The 13,564-nt window shown below is 36.8% G+C and overlaps 1 protein-coding gene across 3 annotated transcripts in view; it reads right to left on the bottom strand.

Moving 5' to 3' along the window:
- Positions 1 to 422: 422 nt before the first annotated feature.
- Positions 423 to 13,564, bottom strand: part of LOC124147653 (testis-expressed protein 11-like) — a 51,906-nt gene continuing 38,764 nt past the window's right edge. For all 3 annotated transcript variants that reach the window (XM_046518335.2, XM_046518334.2, XM_046518336.2), the window contains exons 20-30: positions 8,369 to 8,406; positions 7,625 to 7,705; positions 7,337 to 7,407; positions 6,723 to 6,839; positions 5,835 to 5,922; positions 5,060 to 5,212; positions 3,955 to 4,063; positions 2,499 to 2,613; positions 1,952 to 2,022; positions 1,452 to 1,545; positions 423 to 593 (exon numbers count right to left, since the gene is read on the bottom strand). In XM_046518335.2, the coding sequence (XP_046374291.2) occupies positions 522 to 593; positions 1,452 to 1,545; positions 1,952 to 2,022; positions 2,499 to 2,613; positions 3,955 to 4,063; positions 5,060 to 5,212; positions 5,835 to 5,922; positions 6,723 to 6,839; positions 7,337 to 7,407; positions 7,625 to 7,705; positions 8,369 to 8,406 (1,009 nt within the window). In that variant the 3' untranslated portion in view covers positions 423 to 521. The remainder of the gene's footprint in view (positions 594 to 1,451; positions 1,546 to 1,951; positions 2,023 to 2,498; positions 2,614 to 3,954; positions 4,064 to 5,059; positions 5,213 to 5,834; positions 5,923 to 6,722; positions 6,840 to 7,336; positions 7,408 to 7,624; positions 7,706 to 8,368; positions 8,407 to 13,564) is intronic.

The following is a 13,564-nucleotide window of genomic DNA, read 5'->3' as shown; positions in this document are numbered from 1 at the left end:
AGGCCAAACAATATCATTCTTAGTTCTCAGACCAGCGGTTACTTTCCCTTCTCGTCTTGCCTAACTGTTATTACATTGAAAACACAAACTTGACAACTTGAAAATCCAAGCCCATTTTAGACATCTGTTTACTACACATTCTATGAAAACTTAATCTAATAATATACACTATACACATTTATCCCTTTCACAATTATTGCACTGAGAAATGATAGGTAGGTTGTAGTTTATTCTTCAATTTATTTGGAACTATATGTATAATTTTATTAAATACAAATTTCAGCAAACCACGGTCCAGTGCCAGGGAAAGAAAAAGCTCCCGCCAGTCGGAAAACTGTAATCAGACATCCAGCAATGGTGATTTTTAGCCTCTTCGGCAAAAAACATTGAATTCTGTTTTTAAGAATAAAAACAAGAATATATTACCCTTAGCAAGACTCATTTATTAAAAGTGGTTGCTGAGCACCAAATGGTGATGTTCAGGCCTGTTTAATGAATCAGATAGGAATCATCCCCTTGTCCTACTCCTCCATGGTCAGCTGACCCCTTGCTTGCTCTATCCTCTCCAGTATCTCGCCATACACAGAGTTCATCTACAACAGAGTTATTGAAATAAACTGCCTGGCAAAAGAAAGCAGACATTTGAAAATTTGCCTTAACACAACTATGATGCCCGTATCAAATACATCACCATCGAATAACCATTTCTTGTTTGTTTCATATATAGCCACCATCAAACATGGTGAATACTTTTGCCCGGCACTTTAGCTTGCATGGAACATTCAGTGATGCAAGTAGAGAAGGGGCTGAATGGTGATTTATGCAGCAGAATTCCAACTACACAGTGCCCTGAAGTCTGGGTCAGTGGGGGCGATTCCCGACATGGGTACAATGTGTGAAGCCCATTTCTGGTGTCCCCCGCCGTGATATTGCTGAAATATTGCTAAAAGCGGCGTAAAACCATACTCACTCACTCACTCACTCACTCACTGGGTCAGTGGCCTGAGCCACAATCCATGCCATGGAAATGTGATCCAACTACACAATGCCCTGAAGTCTGGGTCAGTGGTATGAGCCACGATCCATGGATTCAACAAGGAGCTAGGGGAGCCGCTCTGTCCTGGGTGTCCCCATAGAGAGGGCTACTGTTTACTGATTACCTGGTCCTTGTCGTAAAAGGCGACTAACAGGATCAGGTGGTCAGGCTCGCTGACTTGGTTAATGCATGTCATCGATCCCAATTGCGTGGAACAATGCTCATGATGTCAATCACTGGATTGTCTGGTCCAGACTCGAATATTTTACAGACCACTGTCATATAGCTAGAATATTGCTGAGTGTGGCGTTAAACAAACAAACAAAAACTGATTACCTGGTCCTCATAGCTGGATCCAACAAGGACCTAGGGGTGCCACTCGGTGTCCCTGAGAAGGCTACTGTTTTCTTATTACCTGATCCTCGTAGTTGGGCCTCATGGTTGTCAGGTACTTGAGGAGTCCCATGCTCATACTGCACCACCTTTCTGCCTCATCGTAGTCCGTGGAGCTTGGGACACAATGTGTGGAAATTTAGTGATGCCTTGACATTGATCATTGAGTAGATTATTACTTTACAAAGAAAGATTAATGGTTTTCATTTTATTGTTTTAAAAATATGCATAGCCAAAATTATGTAAAAGTAAAAAGAGATTTCACACAATGAAAAATGTAAATGTTGTTTGAAAATATATTCCTTTTTTGGTAAAATAAGCATTCAAAGTTTTATATTACAGTTTGTTTTTATTTTTGGACCAGACAACATAAGAAATGTTATTTTCTTTTGCCTTCTGCCTCTTTGCATATCTTAATTTGATTTGGTCTTAACTGTATAAACATATTTCTTAACAAATCCACATTAACTAGCAAAGGTCACAGCAGAGACTGGGTGTTTGCCACGCATGTCAAATCTTTACCTGTAGAAATGTATGCCGCAGTTCCATGCCTTTGTCATCAACCAAACAATTTCCAGTTCAGGATAATGTCCCTGAAAATACATAAACATTCTATACTTAAACATCTTCCCAAGGCGAGGGAGTTAGCTGTCTGTAAAAGTCCAGTTTCCACCCTTGTAGAACTCGGCTTGAATTTTGTGGCACAGTCGTAGCGCCAACAGTGGCGAAGTTATGTCCCTTCTATGTCTCGCCTATTGACCAATCAGATTTCACCTCTTATATCACTTGCCTTTGCTTTAAACAAAATGGTTTTACCTCAAAGTACATCAAATCACTTGACCACCTTGATTAAAAACATGAAAAGAGTTGGAAAACATCTGTCCACGCCCAAGGCGATGGGGTAGCCTAGTGGTTAAAGCGTTCGCCAAAGACCCGGGTTCAAAACTCAAAACGAAGTGATGGTGGCATATGGGTCGAGAGTATTAAACAGATATAACTCTGGATCAATGAGGATGGAGCTGCAATTGTGTACATTTTGTGAAGTTCAGGAAGGAACTTGAAAACTCACGTTTGCCTTCTTGTCGATGACGTCTATAGTCTCTTTGAAGTAGTTGAATGTCTCCTGTGTACTGCTGGACTGGCCTATGCTCATTGATAGCTGGATCAGGCTGTGGATGTCCTTGCTGAAGAAACATGTAGGAGACAAAAAGGGTTTGCGAACCGTAAACAAACATTATTTAGATGGTCATGATATATTTCATCTGTACACAGCTCAAAATATACTACTCAAAAGAAGTTAAGGATCACCCGATTCTTTCATATTGGTAATGTTAATCTGTCATGGCATGAGAGATTAACTATTGTAATGTGAAAGAATCAGGTGATCCTTAACTTCTTTTGAGTAGTATATATACTGCTTTTCTGCAGTTAATTAAGTAGCCCCCTGGCCAACAGTCAACTGTCACAATTGTTAACCACATCCTTGTCACAAATGTTATGGACCTCATACCACAATCTTTACTGGCTGTATAACCCTAGTTTTTTTCTGATATTAAAGAAAAAGGTCATTCAGTGTGAGTGAGTGAGTTAGGTTTAACGCCGCTTTTAACATTATTCCAGTTATATCGCGGCTTGTCAGCTTAATGTGGGAGGAAAGCCCGAAGTGATGCAGGGCTCAGACGTTTACCACTTCGGTGAAACCCACATGGACTGGTATGGTGCTGACAAACCTGGAAACATAATCAGGGCGAACCATTCAGTGTGAACTTGGGGTTAAATGGTTTTGTGTTCAGTTATCCTCAGAATTTATGATTGGATGACTTCCATATGCGACCAAGGTCACTGGAGGTCACATTATGAAGCATCACTCAAACTTGAAGAAATTTAAGGCTGATTATGATTTAACCTGTGACTAAGTCAGCACCTGTCACCTACCATGGTTGTGTCACATGTCAAGTTCACTGGAGGTCACTCACTCCTAAAATATCTTGTAAAGTAGTGTCAGTCTGCTATAGAGACTTCATATTTTTTATCACCAACCAAGTTTGAACTAGTAATGTAACTGGCCAAGATTAAAGGCCAAGGTCACTTTATGTAAATTGGGAGTGAAAACCTTTAGTGTACACAATGTGACGAAATCTAATGAACTTGATATCTCGGGTAGGGTTCCAGACACATCAGAGTTAGAATGACCTCCACATTAGGTTAAGATAAGTGAATGTCAATCATGAAACATCGCTCAAACCTGAGGAAATTGAGGTACACCACTGTGACCAGTAATTCCCAAGAAATTAAATATTTTTCAATTAGTGAAAATGAAACTTAAATAACTAATTCAACAGCTGTCATCATGATTCTGGTCCTATATTATGGTTAGGTCAAATGTCAAAGTCACTTTAATGATTTTTCAATAATGAAAGAGTTTCACTGGTGTTAAACTCAACTCGTACATGTTTGCACATTGAATTTCATAGTATTCACTCATGGAATTCAATAAAAACTTTCTACTGACAAGCAACACCCACCTGCATCTGTTGAAGTCGGGCTGGTCCACCTGCAGGTGTGTCCTGATGGCCACTTTGAGTGCCCGGATACTCAGACTCCTGTCACTGGCCGGTGGCTCCACAGCAAGGGCTGGAACACAGGGAGTGAGTGAGTGAGTTAGTTTTACGAAGCTTCTAGCAATATTTCAGCAATGTCATGGAGGGCAATGGGCGTCATAGTGTGAGGTCACACACTGTACACTTGCAGGGATTTGAACCTGGTATCTGGCAGGTGAGTGAACACTAAAACCGCTAGCTTACCCCACCACCCCAGGAACACACAATAACCACCACCTGAACACACAATAACCACCCCCTGAACACACAATAACCACTGTTTTGGGTGGAGACAACTAGTGACCATACAAATGGGCTTACAACAATAGTTCTAAGCTATAATAATCTACAACTATTTGACTGTTGAAGAATTCAATATGCAAAAGTATAACAAAATATAAACATCACACCAATTTATTCGTGAGCATTTTTTTGTTTGATAATAATACTGTTAACAATAATAAGAAGAAGAATAGTAATTATATGAACAATAACAATAACAACAATTATTATTTAAAGAAAGAAGGAAAAAAGTCTATTCATAATGAGTCTGATCCCATTCACCAAGTGAATGAGCAAGGTGCTACTTTATTATCACCCCGGTCAATGGATCAGTGTGCACTCAATTTTCATTCTCAGCTCCCTGGGAAGTACACTACCCAAGCTGCCTGTGAGGCACTAGAAGGTCATAACAGTCACATTACCATCTCATCCCACTGTGTACCCGTTCACTGTTACAAAGACATATTTCAAACAAAGTCACTTGTATGTGAGCCACAACATGTGGTGCAGGTGCTTCAGTGTGAAGCAGGACCGAAGCCCTAGAAATTCTTCAGAGCTGTCTAACAAGATCACCCATCCACCTACTCTCTTTGACCAACGCTGCTTAACTTCACCTGAAATTGTGTACAAAGGACCATGTGCCACCACGCATCTTGCATCTTTTTGCAGCCTTTAATATCTAAAAACTGAAAAACGAACACTCATTTATCATTTTCAAATGTATGTAAAATATTTATTTGACTTAAACCTGCAAGAGCCTCAAAAGTCTTGGGTTCTGGCTGAGGTAGAGTAAGAGCTTTCTCCAGCACTGCCTCGGCCCCATTGTCTTGCAGCTTCACACGGGCTTCAAATTCGTACAGCAACAACAGCATGTCGGTTGTATCAGGACCTCTTGTATCCTCTGTCACAGTCAAAATAAAGGACATAATTTTATGCTTGAAAAGGTCATCACAAGCATTCAGATATGTGGTTTGTTTGTTTGTTGTTTAACACCGCACTCTGCATTATTCCATCTATATGACAGCAGTCTGTAAAATCAAGTCTGGACCAGACAATCCAGTGATTGACATCATGAGCATCGATCCACACAATTGGGATACGATGACATGCATCAACCAAGACAGCGAGTCTGACCACACAATCCCGTTAGTCGCCTCTTATGACAAGCATAGTCGCCTTTAATGGCAAACATGTGTTGCTGAAGACCTATTCTACCCCGGATCTTCACAGGTCTCAGATATATGTAGAAGCTTTGTTATCTCTTATATAATCTTGATCACAGCCCTGTTCAGTCAGAAAAGGGATTTTCAACCATCCCCAAATGTTTTATAGATATTTGAAAAAACTTAACCTCACTGGATCTGTGTATGGGTTTTCGACACTTTTATATTGCATCTGTGGTTTTAGGTATAACAGCAATCGTTGATGGAGCCATGGAGCCAAAAGAGATCCGACTTAGTTATGGTGTGATAGACTCATATAACTTAACTGATGTATCGCTGAATGATAATTGCTCAAGATACCTATCTGTGTCCAAGTCACACTGTCCTGCTCTCTCTGGAGGCACTGGAATTCTCCAATGTAGCATAGTGCTTCCTCCAGTGGATCTCTCTGATCAATAAACAATCATTATATAGAGTGAGTGAGTGAATGAGTGAGTGAGTGAGTGAGTGAATGAGTGAGTGAGTGAATGAGTGAGTGAGTGTGTGAGCAAGTGAATGAGTGAGTGATTCTCTCCAATTAATATAGTTATATATTTTTCCTATACGGTATGCAGAGATTTAGAGTAGATAATATTTGTGTAAAATACACAAAATATATTACCATAAGTTAACTCAATTAATTTTGAGTTGCTTGCAAACAAATTGCATGAAACATTTACAAAACCCAAAAGTATAACAACACCTTGTGTTGCTGAATATCTCTCATCACATCTATTTTTACTATTAAATGTGGGCATCACCTATATATGAACTCTACTGCAGTGAATATTGCACAAAAGTCTTTTGTCTGGGTTATTGCAGCTGAGACGTGTATCGCTGTGGTGAACTTATGCCACAATGGGGCGTCACATGAACACAACAAAATTTGAATGACCTGAAACAGCATTCTAAGCAGAATTATTTATAAAAATGTCTACCAATTGGTTTAAAAATACCCAATAGACTGGATCTAAGCAAGTTAAATCAGTATACTGAGAATACAAAGAAAACAATCAAATCCCCAATATGAATCCTAACGCCTGAGTAAATACTCAATGGCCTAAAATAGTATCTGGAAGCCCTGTGTATGTGATAAAACCATTAACTGTTATGTAAATTGACTATTCAACTCATATTTTCATATGTTACCTCATAACTGTTAAGAATTAGCACATGGACAGATGATGACAGACTTGACTTCCATCTTACCTTATTATCGTCATCTGAGAGAGCCCTGGCCATCTGAAGACAGCCGGCAACAGCCATGAGAGTGCATGTCTTCTGGCGACACACAAGTGCTCTGTCAGCAGGCAGCAGGGACAACAGCTGGAAGCAGAAACTCACACAGAACTACCAGCTGAGGCTCTCTTTTCTTATAGTTTATTCTATTCTTCCTTGTTATGCAAAACGTTCAATTTAACTCTTGAAGTTAGGCAGCATATATTAAACAGTAAAATAATTTCCCCCAAACCAGGGGCACATAAAACATTTATTTTTTGAAAACATATAAAACTCCCCATTTTGGGGGAACCGAAAGTCAAAGGGCAATAATGCCTTTCCCCTATTGACCTTCTTTGAATGATTGTTTTTAACGGAAATTAATTTGCAGACAGAGGTAAGAAAAAGAGACTCTTCTCATATGAAAATATAATCGAATTCCACTTTTGTAAAATTTTAAGTTGGCGTACATGTAAACGAGGAAAATTGCCTTGGCCTCATACTATATACACTGCATAACTATTATGTGTTATTATTCACTCACTCACTCACTTACAATCTGAATCACAGACATAACAAAAGTATTCATAAGATTAGCCATGTACCTTTAAACAGAGACTGAAGAGGTCTTTCAAGTTGAATGGGTCATCCTCACACTTTAAGGCAAGATTCCATGCTGAAAAACACAGAATATGTTTGTTTATCACAATATATGACAGTCACAATACATCCTTAAATCCTGAACGCTATTCAAGATATTGTTTTCTTTTTAATTGGAAAACTAATATTCACAAACATCTTTGACCATTCATATAAATACTAATTCACATTATTCCATTTGTCTGGACAAGAAAAGCAGGTAAAGTGGATTGATGGAAATGTCATACAGTTACCTATTTTCATGAACCACGTGGCCTCCTCCTGAGTTCCCTCCCCTGATGGCTGTTTCCCAAGAATCAGCAGTTTGTTGTAGGCTGTAACATAGCCACACCTTTTCAAACATGAGTGAGTCAGTGAGTGAGAGAGAGAGAGAGAGAGAGAGAGAGAGAGAGAGAGAGAGAGAGAGAGAGAGAGAGAGAGAGAGAGAGAGAGAGAGAGAGAGAGAGAGAGAGAGAGAGAGAGAGAGAGAGAGAGAGAGGTTTAATGCTTCATACTTGCAGCTGTTTGTGGTGATTAATGTAACTTGAATTAGTATGAAAGCTTTATAGTCAGGTCATCTTCAACTGGGAGGACAACCAAGAGTGTGGTTTGGATACCTATCTGGAAACACCGAATTCCGGCCAGCTTCCAACACTTCTGGATTCAAGAACGGAGACAGGCCTCCTTCAAGACATTAAACAGCGACAATGTTCTGAACATTTGCGAGTGCACTACCATTACGTCTAGGACCTCTGACTTACTGCTGCTGCCAAATATTTGGCTCATTGTATTGCCTTTTTCTTGTAAACATAAAACTAACTCAGGACACAAGAAAGGTAGTAATGCTGACCAAGCTGTAAAACTCCACACATTACAAATGATGTACATTTGGGTGAGACTATTCATCCAAATCTTGAAATTCCTGAAGAGTGCCAATTCCCATTAAAGATGTTTCAAAGGACACAAACTACCGGTACTTAAGGTGGCTGAAACTTTACCTGTTCTGATCAGTGGTATAATAGGTTGAAGGGATTCACTGAAAAAGAAAAGAATCATGTTGCATATTGAAAGTTTCATACGCTGACAACATTCCTTGGCATTATTGCTGAAGACGATATATGCTTCTCAAAAGAAGTTAAGGTCTCTTCCTTAAGGTCCACTCGATTCTTTCATATTACTATAGTTGATCTGTCTTGCCATGTTAAGCACCTCCTGATTCTTTCATATTATTACTATAGTTAATCTGTCTTGCCATGTTAAGCACCTCCTGATTCTTTCATATTATTACTATAGTTAATCTGTCTTGCCATGTTAAGCACCTCCTGATTCTTTCATATTATTACTATAGTTAATCTGTCTTGCCATGTTAAGGACCATCTGATTCTTTCATATTATTACTATAGTTAATCTGTCTTGCCATGTTAAGGACCATCTGATTCTTTCATATTATTACTATAGTTAATCTGTCTTGCCATGTTAAGCACCTCCTGATTCTTTCATATTATTACTATAGTTAATCTGTCTTGCCATGTTAAGGACCTCCTGATTCTTTCATATTATTACTATAGTTAATCTGTCTTGCCATGTTAAGGACCATCTGATTCTTTCATATTATTACTATAGTTAATCTGTCTTGCCATGTTAAGGACCATCTGATTCTTTCATATTATTACTATAGTTAATCTGTCTTGCCATGTTAAGCACCTCCTGATTCTTTCATATTATTACTATAGTTAATCTGTCTTGCCATGTTAAGGACCATCTGATTCTTTCATATTATTACTATAGTTAATCTGTCTTGCCATGTTAAGGACCATCTGATTCTTTCATATTATTACTATAGTTAATCTGTCTTGCCATGTTAAGGACCTCCTGATTCTTTCATATTATTACTATAGTTAATCTGTCTTGCCATGTTAAGGACCATCTGATTCTTTCATATTATTACTATAGTTAATCTGTCTTGCCATGTTAAGCACCTCCTGATTCTTTCATATTATTACTATAGTTAATCTGTATTGCCATGTTAAGCACCTCCTGATTCTTTCATATTATTACTATAGTTAATCTGTCTTGCCATGTTAAGCACCTCCTGATTCTTTCATATTATTACTATAGTTGATCTGTCTTGCCATGTTAAGGACCTCCTGATTCTTTCATATTATTACTATAGTTAATCTGTCTTGCCATGTTAAGGACCTCCTGATTCTTTCATATTATTACTATAGTTAATCTGTCTTGCCATGTTAAGCACCTCCTGATTCTTTCATATTATTACTATAGTTAATCTGTCTTGCCATGTTAAGGACCATCTGATTCTTTCATATTATTACTATAGTTAATCTGTCTTGCCATGTTAAGCACCTCCTGATTCTTTCATATTATTACTATAGTTAATCTGTCTTGCCATGTTAAGCACCTCCTGATTCTTTCATATTATTACTATAGTTAATCTGTCTTGCCATGTTAAGCACCTCCTGATTCTTTCATATTATTACTATAGTTGATCTGTCTTGCCATGTTAAGGACCTCCTGATTCTTTCATATTATTACTATAGTTAATCTGTCTTGCCATGGTAAGCACCTCCTGATTCTTTCATATTATTACTATAGTTAATCTGTCTTGCCATGTTAAGGACCATCTGATTCTTTCATATTATTACTATAGTTGATCTGTCTTGCCATGTTAAGCACCTCCTGATTCTTTCATATTATTACTATAGTTAATCTGTCTTGCCATGTTAAGGACCATCTGATTCTTTCATATTATTACTATAGTTAATCTGTCTTGCCATGTTAAGCACCTCCTGATTCTTTCATATTATTACTATAGTTAATCTGTCTTGCCATGTTAAGGACCATCTGATTCTTTCATATTATTACTATAGTTAATCTGTCTTGCCATGTTAAGGACCTCCTGATTCTTTCATATTATTACTATAGTTAATCTGTCTTGCCATGTTAAGGACCATCTGATTCTTTCATATTATTACTATAGTTAATCTGTCTTGCCATGTTAAGCACCTCCTGATTCTTTCATATTATTACTATAGTTAATCTGTCTTGCCATGTTAAGCACCTCCTGATTCTTTCATATTATTACTATAGTTAATCTGTATTGCCATGTTAAGGACCATCTGATTCTTTCATATTATTACTATAGTTAATCTGTCTTGCCATGTTAAGCACCTCCTGATTCTTTCATATTATTACTATAGTTAATCTGTATTGCCATGTTAAGCACCTCCTGATTCTTTCATATTATTACTATAGTTAATCTGTATTGCCATGTTAAGCACCTCCTGATTCTTTCATATTATTACTATAGTTGATCTGTCTTGCCATGTTAAGGACCTCCTGATTCTTTCATATTATTACTATAGTTAATCTGTATTGCCATGTTAAGCACCTCCTGATTCTTTCATATTATTACTATAGTTAATCTGTCTTGCCATGTTAAGGACCATCTGATTCTTTCATATTATTACCATAGTTGATCTGTCTTGCCATGTTAAGCACCTCCTGATTCTTTCATATTATTACTATAGTTAATCTGTCTTGCCATGTTAAGCACCTCCTGATTCTTTCATATTACTACTATAGTTAATCTGTCTTGCCATGTTAAGCACCTCCTGATTCTTTCATATTATTACTATAGTTAATCTGTCTTGCCATGTTAAGGACCATCTGATTCTTTCATATTATTACTATAGTTAATCTGTCTTGCCATGTTAAGGACCTCCTGATTCTTTCATATTATTACTATAGTTAATCTGTCTTGCCATGTTAAGGACCATCTGATTCTTTCATATTATTACTATAGTTAATCTGTCTTGCCATGTTAAGGACCTCCTGATTCTTTCATATTATTACTATAGTTAATCTGTCTTGCCATGTTAAGCACCTCCTGATTCTTTCATATTATTACTATAGTTAATCTGTCTTGCCATGTTAAGGACCATCTGATTCTTTCATATTATTACTATAGTTAATCTGTCTCGCCATGTTAAGGACCATCTGATTCTTTCATATTATTACTATAGTTGATCTGTCTTGCCATGTTAAGGACCTCCTGATTCTTTCATATTATTACTATAGTTAATCTGTCTTGCCATGTTAAGGACCTCCTGATTCTGTCATATTATTACTATAGTTAATCTGTCTTGCCATGTTAAGCACCTCCTGATTCTTTCATATTATTACTATAGTTAATCTGTCTTGCCATGTTAAGGACCATCTGATTCTTTCATATTATTACTATAGTTAATCTGTCTTGCCATGTTAAGGACCTCCTGATTCTTTCATATTATTACTATAGTTAATCTGTCTTGCCATGTTAAGGACCATCTGATTCTTTCATATTATTACTATAGTTAATCTGTCTTGCCATGTTAAGGACCTCCTGATTCTTTCATATTATTACTATAGTTAATCTGTCTTGCCATGTTAAGGACCATCTGATTCTTTCATATTATTACTATAGTTAATCTGTCTTGCCATGTTAAGCACCTCCTGATTCTTTCATATTATTACTATAGTTAATCTGTCTTGCCATGTTAAGGACCATCTGATTCTTTCATATTATTACTATAGTTAATCTGTCTTGCCATGTTAAGGACCATCTGATTCTTTCATATTATTACTATAGTTGATCTGTCTTGCCATGTTAGGGACCTCCTGATTCTTTCATATTATTACTATAGTTAATCTGTCTTGCCATGTTAAGCACCTCCTGATTCTTTCATATTATTACTATAGTTAATCTGTCTTGCCATGTTAAGGACCATCTGATTCTTTCATATTATTACTATAGTTAATCTGTCTTGCCATGTTAAGGACCTCCTGATTCTTTCATATTATTACTATAGTTAATCTGTCTTGCCATGTTAAGGACCATCTGATTCTTTCATATTATTACTATAGTTAATCTGTCTTGCCATGTTAAGCACCTCCTGATTCTTTCATATTATTACTATAGTTAATCTGTCTTGCCATGTTAAGGACCATCTGATTCTTTCATATTATTACTATAGTTAATCTGTCTTGCCATGTTAAGGACCATCTGATTCTTTCATATTATTACTATAGTTGATCTGTCTTGCCATGTTAGGGACCTCCTGATTCTTTCATATTATTACTATAGTTAATCTGTCTTGCCATGTTAAGCACCTCCTGATTCTTTCATATTATTACTATAGTTAATCTGTCTTGCCATGTTAAGGACCATCTGATTCTTTCATATTATTACTATAGTTAATCTGTCTTGCCATGTTAAGGACCATCTGATTCTTTCATATTATTACTATAGTTAATCTGTCTTGCCATGTTAAGGACCTCCTGATTCTTTCATATTATTACTATAGTTGATCTGTCTTGCCATGTTAAGGACCTCCTGATTCTTTCATATTATTACTATAGTTAATCTGTCTTGCCATGTTAAGCACCTCCTGATTCTTTCATATTATTACTATAGTTAATCTGTCTTGCCATGTTAAGCACCTCCTGATTCTTTCATATTATTACTATAGTTAATCTGTCTTGCCATGTTAAGCACCTCCTGATTCTTTCATATTATTACTATAGTTAATCTGTCTTGCCATGTTAAGCACCTCCTGATTCTTTCATATTATTACTATAGTTAATCTGTCTTGCCATGTTAAGCACCTCCTGATTCTTTCATATTATTACTATAGTTAATCTGTCTTGCCATGTTAAGGACCATCTGATTCTTTCATATTATTACTATAGTTGATCTGTCTTGCCATGTTAAGGACCTCCTGATTCTTTCATATTATTACTATAGTTAATCTGTCTTGCCATGTTAAGCACCTCCTGATTCTTTCATATTATTACTATAGTTAATCTGTCTTGCCATGTTAAGGACCTCCTGATTCTTTCATATTATTACTATAGTTAATCTGTCTTGCCATGTTAAGGACCATCTGATTCTTTCATATTATTACTATAGTTAATCTGTCTTGCCATGTTAAGGACCATCTGATTCTTTCATATTATTACTATAGTTAATCTGTCTTGCCATGTTAAGCACCTCCTGATTCTTTCATATTATTACTATAGTTAATCTGTCTTGCCATGTTAAGGACCATCTGATTCTTTCATATTATTACTATAGTTAATCTGTCTTGCCATGTTAAGCACCTCCTGATTCTTTCATATTATTACTATAGTTAATC

This window comes from Haliotis rufescens, unplaced genomic scaffold (assembly GCF_023055435.1).
Source record: "Haliotis rufescens isolate VD_foot unplaced genomic scaffold, xgHalRufe1.0.p SCAF_32, whole genome shotgun sequence".
NCBI classification, from domain to species: Eukaryota; Metazoa; Mollusca; class Gastropoda; order Lepetellida; family Haliotidae; genus Haliotis; species Haliotis rufescens.
The sequence above is the reverse complement of the archived record's forward strand: the minus strand, read 5'-3'. Positions and strand labels throughout refer to the sequence as shown.